Raw genomic sequence first — 22,927 nt, 5'->3', positions numbered from 1 at the left:
CCTGCTCCTCCTGCAGCCCCCGTGGGCCCGGGAGCGCCGGGGGTGAGCGGCTCCCGTGGCCGAGCGGGTCCCGGTGCCTCCCGGTACGGCGGCTCCGGTGCCGAGCAGGTCCCGGCGCCACCAACCCAGTGCCCCCCCGGGCCAGATCGCCCTGCCCGCGGGCGGGGGACGGTGCTCGACGGTGCCGAGGCCCCTCCCGGTGCCGGGGCGGGGCGGGGGCGGGGCGGGAGCCCCGGGCGGGCCGGGATCAGCCTGCGGCTCTGCGGAGGGGCCGGGGGCGGCGGAGGCAGCCCCGCCGCCGCAGCCCCGCGGCGGGCGGCCGGTCGGGCGGGACGATGCCGGTGATGAAGGGGCTGCTGGCGCCGCAGAACACCTTCCTGGACACCATCGCCACCCGCTTCGATGGCACACGTACGGCTGGGACGGGACCGGGGAGGGGCCGTGGCGGCGGCGGGGGAGGGGGGGAGACCGGGTGGGGGAAGCCGCTGCCCCGCAGGAGACGGCGAACGGGACAGGGCTCGGCCCGGCCCCGCAGACCCCGCGGCTCGGCCGGGCGCGGCCACCCACGCGCTGTCCGGGGACCGTCCCGTGTCTGGGCGCCGGAACTCCCCGTGTCCGTGTCCCGGGCCGCCCCCGCGATGCTCTCCCCGCTCCCGCCGCCGGTGCCGCTCGGTGTCGCCGCAGCCGCGCTCAGCACCAGGGACAGATCCCGGTGCCGGCGGGAGGGGCGCGCGGGGCCCCGGGAGGGGAGAGGGAGATCCGAAGAGGGCACGGTCGGTCTCAGTACGCCCGGGCTGACCCGGGATTCCCGGGCCCCCGCGCTGCCCCGTCCCGTGCCCGAGTGGTGCCCGTGTCCCCGCCCGCTGAGTTTCTCTCCGTATCCATGTGCCGGGGCCGGGATGGATTGAAGCTGGGATGGATTGAAGCCGGGATGGGTGATGCCCGGGCACCACATGCTAGCTCCAGCACCGCTGGCACCATGCAGCCCCCCGGGAACGGGCCGTGTTCAGGACTGACCTCAGCTTCCCTTCAAAAACACCTGGAGCAGGTGTCTCTCGGGCCAGCTGCCAGCATGGCTAAGCATCTCCTCCCTTTCTGGGAGCAACTGGCATGAAGATAGCACTGGTAGCCTGCAGCCACCTCCCAGGGCACCACTGAGACACTTCAAGCACCCTGGCGCATGTGGTTGCTGCAATGCTGAGCTGTCTCCTGGCCTGGAGTGACACGGGGCAGCCCTGGTGGCTCAGGGGGTCCTTTGCCCAGGGGATCTGGGATTTGGGGTGTTACCTTCGGGGCTGCAATGTGTGAGAAGTCTCTCTTCCCCGACTCCGACCAAGCTGCGCCTGGAGGTGACAGGGCAGAGCCACATGTGCCTCGTGATGGTGATCCCACTGTCCCTCTGGAGGGGCAGAGCTCCTGGATCTGACTCTCCAAGGGAAGAGTCCCCCGGGAAGCTGCCTGCAACACCACCACCAAAGCCTTGGGAATTTGCCCCGGAGAGCCTGGCTTTGCCCCCAGTGCTCTGGCAGTCCCCTGTCCAAAGCTGCCCAGCTGCCTCCGGGCACTTTTAAACAGCGTGGGGCTTTGCGGGTTTGATGTGCCTCTTATCGGCTTTATCTGCCATGGAGAGGGGTTTAGCACAGTGATACCCGGTGGGAAGTTAACCCTGCCTCTCCCGGGCAGCCGCTGCTCTGGGCCCCGGGGCACCCGGCCAGGCACACTGGCCACCATGGCTGGGGTCTGCCAAGCCTGCCAGGGCCACATCCTCCAGCTCAGTGAGCCACTCCCAAATGCAAACCCTTGTTTTCTGTTCTAATAACACATCCTGGATATCACCATAATCCCAGCTTCCCAGAGCCAAAATCTGGCCTTAGTCACAGCTTCAGGCTATTTTTGCTTCTCCGAGCTAATCCTGGGCTGAGCTGTGCTGTGGTGGCCCCACGGCACCCCCATCAGCCAGGGCTGCCTGCAGTCATCATTGCCTCCCCTCCCTCCCGCAGCATCTTGCTGCATTTGCCTTGCCCTGGCACCGCTCTGCCCATGGTGTGCGGGTGCTGGCATCACTGTGGGCTCCTTTCTTCTGTGAGAGGGGGCAGAGCACATCTACCTGATCTTGGCTGTGTGGTGCAAGGGTCCTGTGCTGGGGACCCACCATCAGAGACCATTTTGGGGCTGGGAATACCCTGGTCTGCCCACGCTGGGTTCCACTGCAGTTCATGCCAGCTGCACACCCTCTTCCTTGGCACCCTGCTAACATGAGTCCATCTGTCTCGCTGGTGCTGTGGGACAGGGGCTGCGGCTGGGGGCTGTGGGGCAGAACAGCTGTTCTGTGATTGGGCAGGGCATGGGGCTGGCGACGGCTTTACTGTGGCTGGTGCCACTCCCGTGCCGGGGCTGGGGATGCTGGGGAGGCTGTGTGCTGCTCAGAGGCCGAGGAGGCTCTAGTTCACCTCTGGCTCATGCCAGCTGGGCACTGGCCCTTGACTTCCCACGGGCTCATGGCTTTTCTCCCACCCTCTCAGCTGGTGCCCCAGCACCCCACACCTCTGGGGATCTCAGCACCACAGCTGGGCACCTCTGGGCTGGATGTGCCCAGCTGGGAGCGGCTGTTCCCACTAAGCTCCCTGAGCCCTGGCGGAGCTGGAGTGGCAGATGGCGAGGGGGAGGTGTGAGCTGCCTCGCGTGGGTGATGGGGGCCGGAAGATGGATCCAGGCTCCTTCCCCTTCCAGTACGTGGGGCTGGGGTCCTGCCCGGGCTGGGGCCTTGGGGACAGCAGGACAGGGGATGAGCAAGCTCTGAGAGCAGCTAGGGGCAGCCAGCAGCCAGATGGAGATCTGGCTCCACTTCCCAGGGGGACACGTGGGGGACCGGGAGGGCTGGGCTGCTGTTTGTGCCCCCTGAGGTGGCCCCAAGGCCTCGGGGGCAGCTGTGTCTCCTTTCAGACAGCAACTTCATCCTGGCAAACGCACAGGGCCTCTGTGGCTTCCCCATCGTCTACTGCTCTGATGGCTTCTGCGACCTCACCGGCTTTGCCCGCACCGAGGTCATGCAGAAGAACTGCAGCTGCCGCTTCCTCTGCGGGGCTGAGACCAGCGAGCCCATCCTGCAGAGCATCGAGAAGGCGCTGGACAGCAGGCAGGAGTACCAGACCGAGGTCTGCTTCTACAAGAAGAGTGGTGAGTGGCATGTGGGGCTGGGTCCCTGGCCGCAGCTCCAGCTGGGATTCAGCCCTGTCATGGCCCTGGGGTGAAGCTGCTGAGCGGTGGGGGGGCTGCCCTGCCTTCACCAACTCTCTCCTCCACCCAGGAGTTGCATTCTGGTGCCGGCTGGACATCATGCCCATCAAGAATGAAAAGGGGGAGGTGGTGCTCTTCCTCTTCTCCTTCAAGGACATCACAGAGAGCCGGGGCAGGAGCTACCCGGGTGACAAGAAGGAGGGTGAGCCATGGCTGTAGAACGGGGATGGGATTCAGGGAACAGTGTGTGCAGTGGGGATGTGGCAAAGGGGTTCCCTGTTCAGTCCTGCCTGCCACGTACACCCATGGCACAGCACTCCCACTAACTCAGCATGCCCTGTCCACTGCAGAGAAGCAGAGGAGCGAGAAGCAGAGGAGCAAGAAGCCTGGGAACTCACACCTGCGGGCTGCACGGAGGCAGGGCCGGACCATGCTGCACCGGATCAGCAGCCAATTTGTCCGGAGGGACCGTGGCGAGATGAAAATCAACCGTGTAAGGACCTGGGGGACCCTCAGTTTTGCCCAGTGCTCCCCATGCTGGGGCTGTGTTGAACTGGCAGTGCAGCAGCTCTCCTGAGAGCAGCCCCCAGCAGAGCCCAGCCTCACTGGGATGCTGTTCCTACGCACATCCCTCCCTGGCCTGCCAAGCACCAAAATGCCCCCGAGCTCTGGCAGCCACACTGTAGCCAGGCTGCACATGTGTTTGTTTGGTTGGCAGCAGGAGAACCCTGTGGATGCCCAGAGCTTGCTGTGCAGACCTGGCAGCTCTGGCAGAGCTGTGCCTCTCCTCACACACTCACTGTCAGGAAACCCCAGTGCTGGCTCTGAGCACGGCCATACCGGCTCTGGGGAGCGCCGTTACCAGGGTGCCAGAGCTGTGGAGCTGCCAGATGGGGCAGGCACCAGAGTCAGTCCTGTGCCAGCCCCTTTGCACGGCTGCTGTGCCCAGAACAGCGTCCTTGGGCACCACCTGCAGTTGTGGGGCCAGAGAGAGGGTCTGAGAGCTGCTGGGCCCCAGAGCTGATGAGCAGGCAAAGGATATCAGTGAACCAGTCTTGAATTTTGGGGATTTGGGTGGGATGGCCCTGGCTCTGCCCTCCTCTGCCCCAGCATGTGATATGGCACCTGAGATGGTTCCAGGCAGCAGTTGGCATTGCCAGGGGATTACTGTTAATAGCAATGACATCACGTTAATTGATGTGCTGTAATTAGGCATTCCGTGCCCATCTCTGAGGGTGACCTCAGTGCAGGAAATGGGTGTCCATCACCCTGGCATCAGGGGGTGCCATCTGGTTGGCAGGACTCAGGAGGAGGGGTGGCTGTGGTGGCCCTCACCCCTCGTGTGGGATGGCCCCTGCACCATCCACGTACCCCCCCACGCTTGCTCCTGCAGAACGTGTTTGAGAACAAGCCGTCCATCCCTGAGTACAAGGTGGCCTCAGTACAGAAGTCCCGCTTCATCCTGCTCCACTACAGCATCTTCAAGGCACTCTGGGACTGGTTGATCCTGCTGGCCACCTTCTACGTGGCTATCACTGTCCCCTACAACGTCTGCTTCACGGGCACAGAGGACAGTCTGTCAGCTGCTCGCAGCACCATTGTCAGCGACATCGCTGTAGAGATGCTCTTCATCCTGGGTAGGTCCGTGTGCAGGGCTGAGCACAGATCCAGGATAGAGGACATGGCGAGGCAGGGATGAGGGGTGATGGAGAGGGGAGTTGGGATTGCTGTGCCCCTGCTGTTGGTCCTGAGCACACCAGAAGTGAGACTGATGTTGGCCAAGGACCCTGGCTCAGCTCTGCCAGCCACAGAAGGGGTGGTGAGGGCTGGTCCTGCTCTCCTGGGGCAGATATCATCCTGAACTTCCGGACAACATATGTGAGCCAGTCGGGCCAGGTTGTCTATGACCCTCGCTCCATCTGCATCCATTATGTGGCCACCTGGTTCTTCGTGGATCTGATTGCTGCTCTGCCCTTCGATCTGCTCTACATCTTCAATGTGACCGTGGTGAGTGCCGCTGCCACAAACGCAGCCTTCAACAGCAAAGCTGCTGCCCACCTCCCTGCCCCTCTCCAACACCCACATCTCCTGGGGGTATTTGATGCCTTGACAAGCCCTGACCCTGGCTGCCTGCTGGGTGTTGGGCACAGGGATGCAAGGCTGCTTGGGGATGAGCTGCCTCTGGCATGCCCTGTAGCCCATGACTCTCCTGGCAGCTGTGGAGGTGGCGAAGGATTCCTGCCCTGGGGTGGTGTTGGGGTCCCTTCTTGTCCCTGCCTGCAGCTCCACCAGGTTCACCTTCCTGCCTGCCCCCCAGACCTCGCTGGTTCACCTGCTGAAGACGGTGCGGCTGCTGCGGCTGCTGCGGCTGCTGCAGAAGCTGGACCGGTACTCGCAGTACAGCGCCATGGTGCTGACGCTGCTCATGTCCATGTTCGCGCTGCTGGCGCACTGGATGGCCTGCATCTGGTACGTCATCGGCCGCAAGGAGCTGGAGAGCAACGACCCCCGCACCTGGGAGATTGGTGAGTGTGGGGTGGAGACACGCTTGGAACACCGGGGTGCCCCCGTGCTGCTGTGAGCGCTGCTGTGGGGCAGCGGTGCCATGGGCGCAGCCCTCACAGCTGGCTCCTGCAAGTGCTAACCCCGGGCTGTGCTTGGCAGGCTGGCTGCACGAGTTGGGCAAGAGGCTGGAGGCTCCCTACATCAACAATTCGTTGGGGGGCCCCTCCATCCGCAGCGCCTACATCGCCTCCCTCTACTTCACCCTCAGCAGCCTGACCAGCGTGGGCTTCGGCAACGTCTGCGCCAACACCGACACCGAGAAGATCTTCTCCATCTGCACCATGCTCATTGGGGGTGAGGCCAGGAGCGGGGCTGGGCAGGGCACTCACCTCGGGCTGCCAGAGCATTATGTCCCAGGCAGGGTGCCGGGGGAGGTGATGGGTGTGTGTGCCCTGTGAGACAACCCTGGCCTGGGGTTTGGGGAGCAGTCCCGCGGTGCTCTGCCCCCGGCTGCCCCTCGCTGGGCCTGACGCTGCCCTCCTGCCCCCAGCACTGATGCACGCCGTTGTCTTTGGCAATGTCACGGCCATCATCCAGCGCATGTACTCCCGCCTCTCGCTCTACCACACCCGCATGAAGGACCTCAAGGACTTCATCCGCGTCCATCACCTGCCCCAGCAGCTCAAGCAGAGGATGCTGGAGTACTTCCAGACCACCTGGTCGGTGAACAACGGCATCGATGCTAACGAGGTAGGAGGTGTTGGTGGGGCTCGGCCAGCCCCCTCCAGCCCCGATCTGCACCCAGCAGGGGGGCGATGGGGCTGGCAGGACCAGCTGTGAGAGTGGTGCTGGAGGGACCAGGTCTGGGGCAAATTCCTGCCAGCACGGGGAGTGGAACAGGCACATGGAGCAGAAGTAGCTGATTACCACAGCCAGGGCCTGTCTCTGCCAGCCGGGACTGCTGGGCACTGCTGAGACACCAGCTCAGCAGTGAGATTCCCCTCTCCGGAGAGGGACCTGTCCCCTGGGGCTGCTGGGCTGCGGAAAAGCTGCTCCCTGCTCCCTGCCCCTCATACCCAGAGCCCCGGCTCCGCTCTCCCCAGCTGCTGCACGACTTCCCCGATGAGCTGCGTGCAGACGTGGCCATGCACCTCAACAAGGACATCCTGCAGCTGCCCATCTTTGAGACGGCCAGCCGGGGCTGCCTCCGCTCCCTCTCGCTCCACATCAAGACCTCATTCTGTGCCCCGGGGGAGTATCTGCTGCGCCAGGGTGACGCGTTGCAGGCCAACTACTTCGTCTGCTCTGGCTCCCTCGAGGTGCTGAAGGACAACGTGGTCCTGGCCATCCTGGGTGAGGGCAGGTGGCGTGGGCTCTACCCCAGCCCTTTCTGCTGCCCGGCAGAGTGAGGGGCTCAGGGCTTGTGTCACTAGCCCACCCCTGGTCCCCTCCTGCAGGTAAAGGGGATTTGATTGGAGCCGACCTGTGCAGCACAGAGCAGGTGATCAAGACCAATGCCGATGTGAAGGCACTGACCTACTGCGACCTGCAGCACATTGGGCTGCGGGGGCTCTGTGAAGTGCTGCAGCTCTATCCTGAGTACGCCAGCAAGTTTACAGCTGACATCCACCAGGACCTGACCTTCAACCTGCGGGAGGGCAGCGAGATGGAGGTGGGTGCGTGTCCTCCTTCGCAGGCCCCTTCCTGTCCTCATGGCCCAGGGGCTGCACATGACAATGGAAGGGGAGTCTGTGCGCTCCCTGCTCACAGTCCCCAGACTCCAAGGCTGGGGCAGGGGCTGCAGCTCTGCCACCTCGGCATGCAGGTATGTCCAGTCCTGGCTCTGCACAACCCAGGGAATTTGCAGAGAGAGCATTTGCAATGCAGGAGGCTGAGGTAGAGGGAAGGGTTGGAAATGGGGTTGAAGAGAACTCGGGGCACCACAGGACAGACAGCCAGGGCAAAGCCCCCTGGAGTGCAGCACGCAGCTGGGGGCTGTGGGTTTAGTCATGCTGATGGCTCCAGCATCTGGGAGGATGTTCTGCTGCAGAAATGGCTCTGCCGCACTTTTCCTCCCCCGGCTCTGCTGAGAGAGGCTTGGAGCTCCTCCGGAGCATCTTGCTGGTACCCAATTTCCCCCTGAGCCTGGTGGAGGTGGTGTGGGAGGTCAGTCTCTAGGTCCCAAACAGCTCTACCAAGACCCACTATGTCCATAACACAGGAGGGGTGCAAACAAACCAAGAGTGGAGAATGCCAGGAGTGTGCACCAGGTTGTGCACCTCCGTCACCCTCCCCAGCCGGCTGCACACTCCAGACAGAGCTAGTGCTCTGATGGCTGAGCCAGGGCTGGGATTTGGGGTGCAGCCTTGACTCTGGCTCAGGACACTTAGGCCAAGGTTGGGCAGCTCATCACGGACACGGCAGCAGCAGAGGAAGGAGAGTGGGTGAGGGGTAGCAGAGGCTGGTGCTGAGGTTGATGTGTGGGGCTGGGGAAGGTTTGGTTGTCCAGGGGAGCACTGAGAGGTTGTGGGGGCTGCGGGCCCGTGGCTGGTCCCTATGGAGCTGTGCAGGGGGTCCCTCCTGCTGCTGAACCGGGACCGTCTGCTCTCCCCGCAGGGGCTCTGCCGCTACTCCCGGTCCCCGAGGCTGTCGCAGGCGCCACAGGTTCGTCCCTTGCCGAGGCGATGCGGGAGGACGGGGCGGGCGAGGACGGGGCAGGGATGGCCGTGCCTGGGACCAGTCCTGACCTCCCGCCCGCCTGCAGCCTCGTCCGGAGAGCGGTGCTGCCCCGGAGAAGGCCCTTCCCTCCATTGTGGAGGATGAGGAGGAGCCCGACGAGGTTTTCCAGCAGTCGCCTGCCAGCACCTCCCGCCGCAAGCTGCTGCTGCCCGCGCTGAGCAGCTCAGTGCGCCGTGGCTCCCTTAGCAGCCTCCTGGGTGATGAGCTGTGCCAGGTCTCAGCCCTGCGGCACAACTGCCACTCGCCAGCCCGTGGCAGCCGCGGCCGCAGCCCCTCTCCACAGTGCCGGCGGGACACCCGGCTCCTGGAGCGGGATGGTGGCGTGGGCAGGAGGCCGGCCAAGCTCCTCATCCCCTCCCTGCACACTCACGGCCCACCCGACCTCAGTCCCAGGTACGGCTGGGATGTGCCGGTGGCTCATCCCGCTGCTGCGGGTTTGTGCCAGCCGGGCTGCGAGGGGTCCTGCGGGGCTGCTCAGATGGTGGCAGAGGGGTGAGGGGGTGACACGGGACAACCCTCACCCCCTCCTGCTCTAGAGTTGTGGATGGGATTGAAGACAACGGAGGGACATCAGAGCCACAAACCTTCTGCTTCAACGTGGACCCGCCGCCGAGCGCGGCAAGGGACTCTCCCACCTCAGGTACTGCCAGCAGCTGCCTGGCAAGGCCAGAGTGCTGGCCCTGGGGCTGGGAGGCTTGGCAGGACACTTGACCACTGTCTGTGTCCTCCCCAGCACGGACTGACACAGGCGGCCCAGCCCTGATGATGGAGGCAGAGGAGATAAAGCAGAACATCAGCAGGCTCAACCAGGAGGTGTGGTGGGGACCAGAGGTGGAAGCGTGTCCCTGAAAACCCCGGGGACATCGGCCGGTGCTCACTGCTGTCTGTCCCTTTCCAGATCAACCACCTCAACCAGGAGGTTTCGCACCTCAGCCAGGAGCTGCAGGGCATGATGGAGCTGCTCAAGAGTCACCTGGGCGCCCCGCATCCCCCCGTCTGTCTCTGCCGCCTGCCCGCGGCCGTCCCGCCGCCCCCCCGACCCTCGCCGCCCGCTGCCCCGGTGCCCCCCTCGCCGCCGGTGCCCCCCTCGCCGCCGGTGCTCCCCAGCTCCCTCAGCTCCCCCACCGCCAGCCCCCGGGCCAAACGCTGCCCCGTCCGCAGCCGCTCTGCCCACGCCGCCGCCCTGCACCCCTGGGTGGGCGCCGAGGGACCGCGCCCGCCGCGAGCGGACGCCCCCGGCCCCGACCCTCGCCGGGGCTCGGACTCGCAGCCCCCCTCGCTGCCGCCCCGCTCCGCCCGTTCCTTCCCCGGCTGCTCGGCCGGGGCTTGGCCCCGCGCCCGCCCGCAGCCGCGCTCCGGCTCCACCAGCTCCCACTGACCCCGCGGGCACCGGGGGAGCCTTCACCGGGGGACTCCGCTCCGGGTGAGCCTGCCCGGGGGGGCCCTGCCCGCCGCCCCCGGAGTCTCCCGGGACGCCGCACTCCGAACACTCGCAGGGATTTTGATACGGTTTTATACTCTTTCGCCCACGGGGCCTTTTCTACAACCCGGCCGCGCCCGGCAGCCCCGCCCGGGACCCCCACCTGCCCGGGGCCGTGGGACGTGGCGGGGCAGCGCAGCCCCGGGGCACCCGCGGGGCCGGGAGCGGCGGGCGGCGGGGATCTGGAGAGAGGAATCCGGCAGGGATCTGGCGGGTGGAATCCGGTGGGGATCCGAAAGGATCTCCGGGAGGGTCTCCGGTTTGCCCGGGGGTCACGGCCGCTGCCGCCCCCCCGTAGCTGTAGTTCGTGTTGTTCCGCCCCGCCTCTCCCATACTCCCCGCAACACCGAGAAATAAAGGCTCTATTTTTCCAGCCCCGGCTCCGCTGAGTCTCTGCCCGCGGCCGCCCCGCCCTGTCCGGGTCCGCACCGAGTCCCTCCCGTACCCGGTCGCGCCGGGGCCGTCCCAGACCACAACTCCCAGCAGTCCCTGCGGGCGCGCAATGACGTCACGCCCAGCGCACAAGGGCGGGGCGCCGCGGGGGCGGGGCTCAGGAGGGGCGGGGCGCGGGTGATTGACAGCTGTGTCTGCCTGTGGCCGGCGAGCGGGGGGCGGAAGGGGTGGTCGGGTCCGGAAGCGGAACGGGTAAAGGCGGAAGTGAGGGCCGGGGCCTGCGAGACGCACCGGCGGGAGCGGCGCTGCGGGCGGTGAGTGCGGCCGCGGTCGCTCGTTTCGCCCCGAGGTGGCCGGGCCCGGCCCAAGGGTGCGGGCCCGTTCCCCGGGTTCTCGCCCGGCCGAGGGTAGCAGCCGGACCCCGCCGCTTCGGGGGCCCCGTGGCGGGAGTGGAGCGGGGGCTCGGTGGCGCCGCTGTGCCGGGCGGGGCGATGCTGGGGCTCGACCGGACGGCCTCCGCCACCGGCGGGGCGGGGACTCTGGGCGGGCGGGTACCCTGTTCTCTCACTGTGTGCCGGCCCAGCGGGGCCGTGAGAGGCGGGGGAGCGGCGCTGCCGCGGGGCACCGACAGCTCCGGCCTGGTGGTACCGGTGTGTGGTGAGCGGTAACGGGAGAGGAGCTCGGCTGGGAGGGGTCCCGGCGGCACTGTGGGTTCTCGGGTCAGGCTCCCCCCGGGCGGGCCGTGAGCAGGAGCGGGACAGCGGGGACGAGCACCTGCGGCCGGTACCGTGTGACTGTCCGGGGGCTGGGGCACAGCTCCCGTTCCTCACAGCCCTGACTAACTGGGAGCTGAATGGGACTGGGGAAGGTGTGGTGCCAGGACAGAAGTGGTTCTCGTGGTGGGATTATATTTGGTTGTAGTTGCTCAGCCTCTGAGGTGGGAATACAAACTCTGGGTGCTGGGAAGCCCGGCTGGGTTCCCGGGAGCTGCTGAAATGAGGGAGGTGACTTAGTCTGCTGCAAATAAATAGGGAAGACAGTCCTGGGTCACTGCTGGTGCCAAGCACAGCCCTGTGCCCCTCGAGGGCTCTTGTGAAGGAGCACACATGGTGCTGTAGGACCCTGAGCAAGGCCCATGGGCTGCGAGGACATTTTGTGGCTTGTCTGGAAGGGAATCTGGAGCAAGGCTGTCCTTGGATCTCTGTCACAGCGGGAGAGACCCTGGTGTGTGAGCTGGGAGTGCGGTCGATGTGGGGTCCTGGGGGATTGCACCAGGAGTGCGGGTGTGAGTGTGAGCAGCAGGTTTGCCCTGCTGTATCCTGGGGAAACTGCTCGGACCTTATTCCTGGTGATGCTCAAGGTGCTGCCAGAGCTCCTGGGGCCAGGCAGGAGCTGTGAGTGGTGCTGTGACCCTGCAAGGAGCCCAGCCCAGCTCTGACCCCGGCCCAGCTGATCTTTAGTTGCTGCCCTTAAAAGTGGCTGTTGGAGCTCTGACCTTGGCTGTTTTCAAACCTGTAAGGAAGTTGGAGAGGGGAATATGCTGAGGGACTATTTTAAGTCTGGTGTGGAACAACTTGCATCTGCTATTCTTAGCTTTTTGTGTGGAGGGTCAGCACACTTGAGCTGCCCTGTTTACAGCCTGACATTGGGCCTGTGCTCTGCTGGGGCTCCTGAGCCGGCTCTGAGCCTTAACTGGGGCCAAAAAAGCAAACTCAGTCCAGTTGTCTTGACATGCCATGCTGTCTGAGTGAGCTTCCTGGAAATATCCCACTAATGTCCACTACTGCCTTGACTATGAAAGTCTTTTACATTTCTTTTCAGCACACCTGGATAATAAGGTGAAAGAACTATAGGTGAAAAGGGTAGGCAGCTACAAGACAATGTTGGTCTTGAGTTCTTGGAGTGAGGCGAGCAAGTAAAGCATGAGCCTGCCTGGATCTGGGAGGTCGAGGACGGGAATGTTTGGGGTCATACCTGGGTTTCAGCATTGAAATCACTTCAGACTCCTCATGAGCAGCAGTAGTTTGCTGGAACAGTCAATACTTCCAGACCAAAAATCTGCTTCCCTCTTAAGATGCTCTGGCTGATTTGGGTGACATTTGGTTGCAGGTGGTGCAGGCAGTGGGGGGGGTCCCTGTAGGCTCTGTAAGTAGGTGCTGATGCCTCTTCAGCTGACGGAGCAACCCCGGCAAGGTGAGATGGACTCCCAGAGAGGGTTTGAATTACTGGAGAGCATGAGGGAAAGGCTGGCTTGGCGTGTGGATATGAATGTAGTAAGATAAAACATTTATCTATTTTTGCATTAGTAGAATACACTTTGCTTTCCTGTGAAACCAGTGATGGGTTGAGCAGTGTCTAAAGGAACTGTCTGGCCCTGTGTGTGTGTGCTTGGCCAAACCTAATTGTTGTGCTGAGACGTGGGATTATCTCCATCACAGCACAGCTCTTCTGCATCTCAAGAGGGATCAGCTCGAGGGTTGTTCTAGGCCCTGCCAGTCATTAACTCTGGATCCAAACTTCTTCAGCTGCTGCACAGTTAGTAGATGGTGGTCATGGCATCTCCCTGAGGAGGGAGGGGGAAGGAATGCCAAGCGCTTTCAGACACAGGAAATGAAATGGGAACGCTTCTAATGAAGTGGGTGTAGCCCAGAGTATTCCTGTCAGCAGACTTAAAAGAGGATAGAATGTAGAAATGTTGGAGTCAGCTGTTTTCTTCCCTTGGGGTATGAAGTTTGCAGCCTCTTATGCAAGTCCTGAGAAGTTGTTGGAATAACACCGAAATCACTCCAGACACTGGCCAGAAACAGGGAGCCTTCCTGGATGTGACAGTATTGGGGAGGTATAAAATTCATCTGAGTTCCAGAGGGAATGCTGTCCTCCCCTGAAGCACAGGAATGAGCTGCTGGAGCAATTCTGCATAAACAGATAAGAAAACACTGTTTTTCATGTTTGCTTTGGTTTGGTAGCGCTCCAAATAAGGAGCTCCTTGAGGCAGGAGATCTTTGTGCAGTCTGGGAAAGATATTCTGAAGGTCACAGATTTTTTGCAGTGCAGGTGGCAGTTTGCTGCTTTGCATTGCTGATGTTGCCTTCTTGCTGACTGAATAGTGGGTGCTATCCAAGGCGTGCGTTGCTGAGTGTCTGGTCAGAATGAAGCTGTGTCTGTTGAGGGTGTCTGAACAGGGGTCAGTGTCAGGAAGAGGAGTTAAAGAACCTTACTGAAGAATTAAAACCTTGACGCTTTTGTTCCATTCGAGTCAGTCCAGGCTGCATCCATGGGTTGCTCCTCCAGCCTTGCTGTGCCAAAGATAACTGAGAGTGGGTGAGAGCTCCAAGACAGAGCTACTGTGGGACAGGGAATGTGGAGGCTTTGCTCCCTAGAGCTAGTGGGCAGCTACTGGGAGATGAAGGTGATGTAAAACTCTTCTGCAGAAGTCTGTGCCGGAGGGATTGTAACAGCGGGGTGGTGGCCTTGAAATCTCTGAGGACAGAGTTGTTTTGGAAAAGCTGCTTTGGGAAACAGCTGACTGTTGGGGCTGCTCCAGAGGCCATGGATGTCAGGAAACAGATGTGTGTATCAACAGCAGGAGAAGGAGCTGGTAGGAGCTCCTAGACTTGTTGAGGGTTGTAGCTGAATGAGCAGTTCAACTTTGGAATGGAAATCCTATTTACCTCTAAATTAAGATGAGCGTGTCCAAGTCTTTGGGAGTCTTGAACATGGGACTGCACAGAGAAGTTGTTACACTATCATGAGTTAGTCACAGCCATAGGAGTCTGAGCTGATTTGGGTCTGTAAATCTGCACTTTAGTGCTGTAGTGCAGCTCCTGCCAGCTGCAGTGGGGAGTGGCCCAGTTCAGAGCCGTTCCTGAACTCCAGACTGCATCTGTGCTGATCAGGACACTGAGGGCTCATTTTTGGGGAGGGAAAAGGTAGGAAGGTAAAGTATTGAATGAAACTCATCAGATTTGATGGGGCTGAGGTCTGTAGGTTGAGTCTGTTTCCCAGTTCATCTCCTCTATAACCGCTGGGTCTGTTCCTCCTTTTTCTGCTGCCTGGACCTTCCTGCAGTCAGGCTCTGGAAGTTTGTTCTTATTGATCATATTGATGAGTTGGAATATTAGGTTGATGTTCCATGCTGTGCTAGCCTGGGCTAGTGTGGTCCTTGTGTGGTTCTGGTGGGACCCACACTTTCTGCTGGTCCTGCTCATGGAAGTTGCTCCTGGCTCCATGTCCTGGAGCTGACCGTGCAGCCCTGGGGAGAGCAGAGCAGCGCGGGCCAGCTGCCCGTGCAGTGTGAGGTGAAGCAAAACCACTGGGTAACTTCAGGGCTTCCTTTGCCAAGGAATTCATGTAACGCTGTCAGCTATTTAACAAGATAAATACTTCACTGGGGCTTTTGTCTTGAGTATTTTGGTTCGAAGCCAACAAATCCCCAGTGAAGCAACTCCTTGCATAGCTGAGAGCAGCAGCAGTCCTTTGGGTAACCAGAGTCTTCAGGATTGGGTTTCTAAATATCCTCAGCTTTCAGAGTAGTCCTTGCTACTGGGTGAACAGAGGGCAAAAATATCAGATTCTCTAACTTCACCTTAAATGAGCAGCTTCCCTGTGGTGGGGTCTCCTGCAGGGGTTAACATGGGGATCTGACAGTAATTCCCCTGTGGAGATTTGGGTTGTTGTCCTGGGTAGGTTTGTTTGAAATGGGTTCTGGTGCTATTCCCCAGCATCCCGAGAGCTGTGGAGAATGGCCTTGCACTTGGGCAGGCAGGGAGTGCAGCAGCCATGGTATGTACTTTCTCATTTAGGGCACTCAGATTCTTGAATTTAATACTCCTGGCTGTGTACAGCCCCCTCCAGCAAACCCTGGCAGGCAGGAGAGGGATTGGAGGAGCACAAACTGCAGAAGTGATAGACCTGGAGCTCTCACTTGTGGGACAGCATCAGGAATTGGCACTTGACTTTGATCTCAAAGCAAACAAGAGACTATGTTAAGAGTTTACAATAAAAAAAATCAGTGCTTTTGCTGTGGGATGCAGAGCTCCTGTGTGTGCTTCAGTGAGCAGGAGGTGGGTAGGGCAGGTAAACAAACCAGCACAAGCCTTTTCATGGGTCTTGTGATCTCCCAAATGCTGGGTTTCACTAGTTAAAAGAAACTAGTAGGAACATTAATGCTTGTTAATCTTGATTACATGAGTACCCCACCATGCCCTTCCTTTTCATGGCCTTGGCTGCTGGAATTAGCATGACAAGCTGGGACTTCAGCTGCTTTCCCTTGTCCGTGTGGTATCACTGTGGTTATTTTGGTCTGCCTGACCCGTGGCTCGAGTGTCAGTGCTGGGGTTCTTGTGGGGAGCAGGGAGGGGTGAATGCCCAGCTCTCTGCTGGAAGAGGTGGGGGGATGAACAGCTCCTCAAACATCAGAAATGGCTTCATACAGCAGGAAACACTCCCTGTTCCTCAAGCCAGTGTCCACTGCTGGATGTAAGCTGATCTAGCACAGGTCCAGGCTGTGTAGTTTAGCCACCTGTTCCTTCTGCAGAGCTGAGTTCTGTCTGACAAACATGTCAGACAGAATCCTCAAACATGTTGGCATTGGCAGAAAGTGCCTGTCCTGCCATGGAGCCCACTCGCTGTCTGCAGCATTGGTGGCCACTTCCTTCAGTTATTTGCTTCTTCCCATGACCATCAGCTGCTCCTCCAGGTCTCGGGTATGTCCTTAGCCCGAGGCCCTCAGTGACCAGTTAGGGTCTGTAAATTCCACTCAATTATCTGAAAGATATGGCAACTTCTCATGTGAACATGAAGTCATATAATCTTGCATCCAAACTCCAAACCACTCTTAGATGATGATCTGGTTCTCCATAATTGGAGCAGTCAAGGCTCTGGCTGCTACCCTGCCTGCACTGGCCAGTGGCTGTCCATGATGAGCTCAACATAGATGTGCTCACCTAATTCTGTTGGAGTTCATGTAGCACAACCAGATGGCAAAATGCATCAAGATCTGCAAAATATAGGTCAGGCTAAGACTTGAGGATATCAACAAGCTCATTGCCTTGTTTTGCTCTGGGAATCACTGCTATCAGATTTCAGGAGGCCATAACTCAGAGACACGGTGATTCACACAGTGTTTAACGTGCAGCATGTTGGTCTGGAGCAGCGGCAGAGCTGACAAACTGCTCAGGGAATTATAAATACAAGGTTAAACCAAAGCTGTTCCCTTGCAAGCTCTGTTTAGAGGGGTAACTCTAGAAGGCAGAAGCCTCTTCAGGCTGGTAGAGATGCAGAGCTCCTGCTGAGCCTCTTGAACCTGGCAGTGACCAAGCTGCTCCTGGCCAGAGCAACAAACACTGCTCCCTCACTGTCCAGCAAAGCCAGTTGCTGGTTTGCTTTGTATCAAGCGTTCTCATCCTGCCAAACAGTGATTGCCCTTCCTCGGAAGGGGGAGGGGGGTCCTGACAGTGCTGCTTGCAAGGACCCAGCTCTGAATTACAGTATCTTCGCTGCTTAACCCAAGACTGGACTCAGAGCAATGGCTTCACAGCTCTGGCTCCTGAAACATCCCACAGCACTCAGAAGTTCTGCTGCTTGGTTTCTGTCCTACCTGCCAGCTCTGGTGACTGGTACCGGCTTAACAGGTGGTCTGACTGCCTCCTGGTCAGAGCAGCTTGAGGTGAAATGTCTCTAGGTCAGCGTATGCTCAAGTGCTTTGTGTTTTGCAAGCTGCTGAGGTTCTCCAGCTGCTGGCACTCACGGGCTCCAGAGTAGCTCTGAAATGGCTGGAGGTTCCCTATCAAACTGTGGGATTGTTTAAACTTGAGGCATAAAGTAACCTCAAGCAGTCACAGCTGGACAGGCTTTGCCCTGGAAAGCAGCTGTTTGAAACTCTCCTCTGTTCTGAGTAGGCTTGAGCCTTGTTCACAGGACACTGTGCTCCAGTTCAACCTGCTTTGAACTTCTTATTCATGGATATCTTATATTTGCTGGGAAAATGCAGGATGTACACAGAGTTTCTTTGGGGATACTCTCAGAACAAGGAGAAGTTGGCTTTTGGGGCATTTTCTTCCAACAAGCAGCCTGTGTTAGGAGAGTAGAATGGAAAGTAATGATCCAGAGCAGATGCAATCAGCTGTAGCAGTTATCATCCACAGGGAAGTGGGAGTTGTGATGGGTACAGGAAATGTGCCTAAATCTGTAACTGTGTACTTGGAAAGGATTCCTGTTCTCTGCAGGCAGCAGGGCTTAGTGCTTAGGGAGGCCCTAGGATTCGCTTGTGGGTAACTCTGGATGCAAATCAATGTTTCCTGCTGTTCCTGCCATGGTTTTGTGCTTCTGCACTGCTCTGGAGGCTGGTGCTGAGGAGTGGTTGGCAGTGCCGATCCCAGGGGATGCTGCCTGTTCATGCTGGATTCGAACAGTCCATGTGAGGAACGTGGCCAGTAGCCTGATGGCCTGGAATGCTGTAGGATAAGGGTGTTAAGGCAGTGGGATGGGTGTGGGAAGCATTAGGTGCTGCCTCTGTTTGAATCAGGTTGGGTGGTGATTCCTGGTGTGCAGCAGGGATGGGAGGAGGAGCTGCTATCAGCTTCTGAGGGGACAGCCTGTGCCCAAAAGCAGCTGCTGTCAGGTGCTTCCTGAGGTGGGCACCTCCTCAGGTGCCTCCCCTGTAGCAGACCACCTGCCTGGCTCCAGAGCCATCCTTGGCCCTGCTGAGAGGTGCAGAATGTTGTGGTGTAAGCGCCTTGGGACAAACAGCTTAGAAATTCCTTTTGTCCAAATGCCTCATGACCTGCAGAGCTGCCTCCTGCCAGTGTGGCACTGGGGTGGCTCTGTATAGCATTGACAGTCTGAAGTCACTTCCTTGTGAACTCAGGAAAGAAGGAAGGAGCTAAAGGTCAACCTCAGTTACCTTTGTGAACTGAGTAATTGCTGTTTGAGTAGACAAAGCTCTAATAACACCCATTGTGTGCTGGGTGCTCCTTACCTGCCTCACCCCAGCAAGGTGTGTGTAACATCCACACATGGTGGAAGTGCTGGAGGGCCCACTGGTGGGGAGGAGAGCTTGTATTACCATTACCTCTTTTCCAGGGAGGCTCTGCAGACTGACATTCTGCTGCAGGGCCTGCTGTCTGGCAGGAACTGCCCTGTGGTGCTTGCAGCTGATAACTTTCCACTGTGGGAAGGAACCGCCACCAGTCTGTGCTGATGGTGGCTGCAGATCAAACCACCCTCTAGAACTGGTACAGCTGGTCCCTGAGCGTGTCACTAACTCTGACCACCTCTTCCAGTTGCAACTTGCCTACAGGTGGATCCCAGTGCAGAACCTGCAGCATCCTTAACTCTCGGCACTCCTGCACTTAGACCACAATGGCAGGTCGAGGTGGAGCTGCCCGACCGAATGGACCAGCTGCTGGGAACAAAATCTGCCAGTTTAAACTTGTTCTCTTGGGCGAGTCAGCGGTGGGGAAGTCCAGCCTGGTCCTGCGCTTTGTGAAGGGGCAGTTCCACGAGTACCAGGAGAGCACGATTGGAGGTGAGTGCCAGTTCCAGATGCCTGTGGCCAGGAGGTGCTGACCTTGCTGGGACAGTCTGGGGTGTCAGAAGCAAGACAGGCTATTTTGGTCTGGTCTGGGATTTTTGCTATAAATAGAGCCAAACAGTTAATGCTTTAACTCTTGGTTTGCAATTTGTTCGTTGGTGTGAGGATCAGCATAGCAGAGAATAACGCTATGGCAACACTGCACTCTGCCTCTGAGGCTTCACTTCCAGTGCCTCAACTCCAGCTACTAATGAGTACTGAGGCCTTCAGCTTGGTTTTATAGCCCTTAATTATCTTTTTAGACCATGACCTGGGATTTTGGGGCTGTTTCTAGCCTGATACTGTTAACTACTTCCACAGTGCTTTCAGGTCTAGTAGTTTTTTAGCTTGAAATCATTAGCACAGTGTCACCAATCAGCCAAAGGCTGGTTGGCACGAGGGTCTCTGAGCAGCAATACCAGGGGGGTGTCCTGAGAAAAGGCTTGAGTTGTTCCCTCCGTGACCTGTGCAGGGAGTAAGCACAGCTGTAAGTGTGGCTTACTGGCAAGCAGGGCCTAATGCTCCTCTGTGGAGGGCTGTGCTCTGCCTCAGTCTGGATCTGAGGCTGGTGCCTTTGTCCTGGGTGTAACATGTGGCATTAGACTCACTGGGACAAGAAAATAACCAGTTACTAAACTGAGGAGTGTGGTGTAACTGGGCTGAGTTTGGTGCTGTTGTTGGTGCTCCCCCGGTCTGATCTTGGTGGTGCCACACGTGGACTGTGTGATCCCGTCAGGGGCTACTGGGAGGGTCTGGCAGCGTGGATGCTCCAGAGGCTGGCTGCTGCCTAGGCCCTCTGGGCCACCTTCCTGTCACTGTGTGGTGGTTCTTGGTTCCTGTGAGCCGGGAGTGTGATACAGCAGAGCTGCAGCTGCCACAGGGATTGGCACCGGCCTCTGCAGGGCTCAGCTCGCTCCCGTGTGGCAGCAGAGCTGCTCCGAGCTCCTGCGCTGGCTCTGTGCCCTGTCCTGCTGGAGCTGAGGCAAACCCCCTTCTCTTGCAGCTGCCTTCCTAACACAGACAGTGTGTCTGGATGACACAACAGTGAAGTTTGAGATCTGGGACACGGCGGGGCAGGAGCGGTACCACAGCCTGGCCCCCATGTACTACCGGGGGGCTCAGGCAGCCATCGTGGTCTACGACATCACGAACACAGTGAGTGTGGGCAGGGCTGGGGGGCTGCCAGGAGGCTCCCGGTGCCCTGGGAGTGTGTCTGGGTGAGAGCCCTGCACGTACCTGGCTGTGGGTGCCAAGTTCTTGAAAACTGCTCATGGCCTCTTCCTCAGCTCTGGCCAAGGCTGTGAGCTGATAAAGGATCCTGCTGCCAAGTGCTGCAGAGGCAGAACACTTCTCACAGGAAAGCCTTGCTCTAATCATATCTGCCCTGTGGATTCCTACACAGCTGCCCTTCCTGACTGCTGCCTCCTGTTTGCTTCCAGGACACATTTGTACGAGCCAAGAACTGGGTGAAAGAGTTGCAGAGGCAGGCTAGCCCCAATATTGTAATTGCACTAGCAGGAAACAAGGCAGACCTTGCTACCAAGAGAGCTGTGGACTTCCAGGTGAGTGGGAATCCAAAGAAGTTGTTAACCAAGCAGGTCAGGAAAGAATCTTTTTGCTTAAATGAGGGACATGGTGACTATGTAAAATATGCTTTGAGGGAGTGAAAGTGAGGTTTTATGCTGAGGACTGCAGGATGCCACTGAGCAGGGTCTGTGCCCTGCCCTTCCCTTACTTCTGTCATAGCACATGTGGCCTTGGCAGGTGAAAGTCCTGGTGAATGTGGAGGAGGAGGCCCACAGAGCACAAACTCTTGTCCCCTCAGTCTTCTTTGCTGCCTTACTCATGTGGGGATGTCTGGAGGGTGTGAAACAGCATCTTCTGGGTACAAGACACATGAGGAATCATTCCCAGCTTGTTCTCTGCTCCTCACAGCTCTTACCTCATCTGAGGCAAGCACTTGGGAGAGGTTCTTACCCAGCCCTCTCACAGGGTTGCTTGTGGTGCCCTTGCAATGGGTGGCACACTCCCAGCTGACCCAACTACCAGGCACCATATGTGCATGTGGCTCAGTCAGGCTGTGCCCCAGCTCAGCTGTGGGACACTGGCTGTGCAGGGCTGCTGGTGGAGCGTGTCCCTAGGATGTCTGGGACAGGGGAGGGCAGGGATAGGGGAGGGAGTTCTGGCCCAAGGTGGGACATAGCATTTCTGCAGCAGTTAGTGTGTTGACAAGTGAAGTGCACGAAGTCTGCTTGGGCCTCCTGGCAGGGTGCCTTAGGCATTCTGATGTGATTGTTTGTAGGATGCACAAACATATGCAGATGACAACAGCTTGCTGTTCATGGAGACGTCGGCGAAGACAGCGATGAATGTGAATGAAATCTTCATGGCAATAGGTAACGGCCTGTGGGTAGGGCTGGGGTAGCTCTGAGCACCAGCACTGCAGTCCAAGGGGGTCCTGTGTCAGCCAGGGCTGGTGGCTCTTACTGGGGCAGGTGTCCACTTTGCAACACTGATGTGATCGGTCATTCCCTGGAGCGTGTGGAGCCTTAGCCTTGGAAAGCTGGTTCCCTTTCCCTGTGGCCGGGGTGGTGATGGAGGTATGAGCAGGTCTGATGCCAGCCAGAGCCAAGGATGGGTTGGTTTGCCATGCAGTGCTGCTGGCAGTGTCCTGTCCCAAACTCCTTTGGTGGCGAGGGCTCCAGCCTGGGGCGTGCAGTGGGAGGAGGTCAGCCTCTCTAGAGTACCCTCCTAACTTCCTGTTTCTTTCTAGCCAAGAAACTGCCAAAAAATGAACCCCAGAATGCTCCTGGTGGCCCAGGCAGGAATCGGGTGGTGGACCTTCAGGAGAGCAGCCAGCCGAGCAGAAGCCAGTGCTGCAGCAACTGAGCAGCTGCTCCGGCCCGCGAGCCCTTGGAGGACGTGACTGGAACCCACGCTAACGATCGCACTTACCGTAGGGCGGCTGCTGCCGGCGCCGCTGTGATTCTCCATCCCTTTCTGATCATAGGCTGGAGGGAGTTCTTCCACCTGCACCTTTCTGTACAAATACTAATTCAATTCTAAGTCTTAAGTCACTTTTTTAATATATGAACTTCTGCTCTTCCCTCTTCCTGGTGGTGGTGGATGCAGGACCTGGTGTCTGCCCAGCCAGTGTGGCCGTCCCGCGGGTGAGGCCAGCAGCACCCAGGTCCCACAGCACTGTAGTTCACTATGGGAAACAAAGGGATATTGGGACACGTGTTTAAAGTTCCCTGTCTGTAAGAGCTGAGGCTGATCCCGTACGATGCGCCCAGAACAACCACTAAACTGTAGCATTAGAGACAAACTCCGGCTCTTGGGCCACTTATTGACCAAATCAGTGATGAGTATTTGGGGTGGGGCAGAGGGAAGCAAAACTGGTTTCTTCTGTATTTTGTATTGTATGTTTCTCCATGTAACCAATCAGTATCTTGTCAATATAGTACATCCAACGAGCTGCCTGTTGTCTTTCTTTGTGTTGGACTCCAGCATGCCAACTCTTCTTTTCTCTCGGTTCTGTCGTAATGCACTAATCCTGTTGCAACTTTTGCAAAAAATCTTGTATAGAAATTTGTCCTTTTCTTGATGGTTGTGATGCCACTAATATTGTTAACCCTGCTCTGGTGGGAATACACAAGGTTTACTGATGTACAGAGGTGGGGTGGGGGAAACCTTGGGTAACCTGTCAGTGGGAATGACATGTATTGCAAAAGCCTGTAATTCCACAAAGAATGAAGGGAGGTATTAAATGGCTTCTGTTGCCAGACTCTAACTGATGTTGGCTGCTGCCTAGTGCCTAATGCAGTGTCTTATGCATCCTGGTATTTAAGAGGAACTGTTGACTTTAGTCTTCATCACAAACTTCAGTTTTGTGTGATTAAAACAAAATTTTTATAAACCTATCATAACAAGAATGTTCATGTTTCTTAATGCAGCAGGGACTGGACCTGAGCACAACAGTTCTGGTGGAGGCTGAACTG

At 58.5% G+C, this 22,927-nt stretch overlaps 2 protein-coding genes across 2 annotated transcripts; both read left to right on the top strand.

Annotated features, from left to right (window-relative positions):
• Positions 1–335: 335 nt before the first annotated feature.
• Positions 336–10,446, top strand: KCNH4 (potassium voltage-gated channel subfamily H member 4). Its single transcript, XM_068996362.1, has 16 exons — positions 336–411; positions 2,944–3,177; positions 3,308–3,439; positions 3,588–3,730; positions 4,631–4,874; positions 5,087–5,244; positions 5,555–5,762; positions 5,902–6,096; positions 6,293–6,492; positions 6,846–7,095; positions 7,200–7,414; positions 8,359–8,406; positions 8,507–8,874; positions 9,018–9,121; positions 9,215–9,294; positions 9,380–10,446. Exons 1-16 carry the CDS (start codon positions 336–338, stop codon positions 9,857–9,859), a joined length of 3,135 nt encoding a protein of 1,044 aa, XP_068852463.1. The 3' UTR covers positions 9,860–10,446.
• A 143-nt stretch (positions 10,447–10,589) lies between these two features.
• Positions 10,590–22,719, top strand: RAB5C (RAB5C, member RAS oncogene family). Its single transcript, XM_068996312.1, has 6 exons — positions 10,590–10,668; positions 18,637–18,881; positions 19,930–20,081; positions 20,366–20,488; positions 21,229–21,322; positions 21,700–22,719. The coding sequence occupies exons 2-6, from the start codon at positions 18,716–18,718 to the stop codon at positions 21,813–21,815; spliced, it is 651 nt and encodes a 216-aa protein (XP_068852413.1). The 5' UTR covers positions 10,590–10,668; positions 18,637–18,715; the 3' UTR covers positions 21,816–22,719.
• Positions 22,720–22,927: the final 208 nt, after the last annotated feature.

The sequence above is a fragment of the Aphelocoma coerulescens genome, chromosome 27 (assembly GCF_041296385.1).
Source record: "Aphelocoma coerulescens isolate FSJ_1873_10779 chromosome 27, UR_Acoe_1.0, whole genome shotgun sequence".
NCBI lineage: Eukaryota > Metazoa > Chordata > Aves > Passeriformes > Corvidae > Aphelocoma > Aphelocoma coerulescens.
This window is presented reverse-complemented; position numbering and strand designations above follow the sequence as displayed.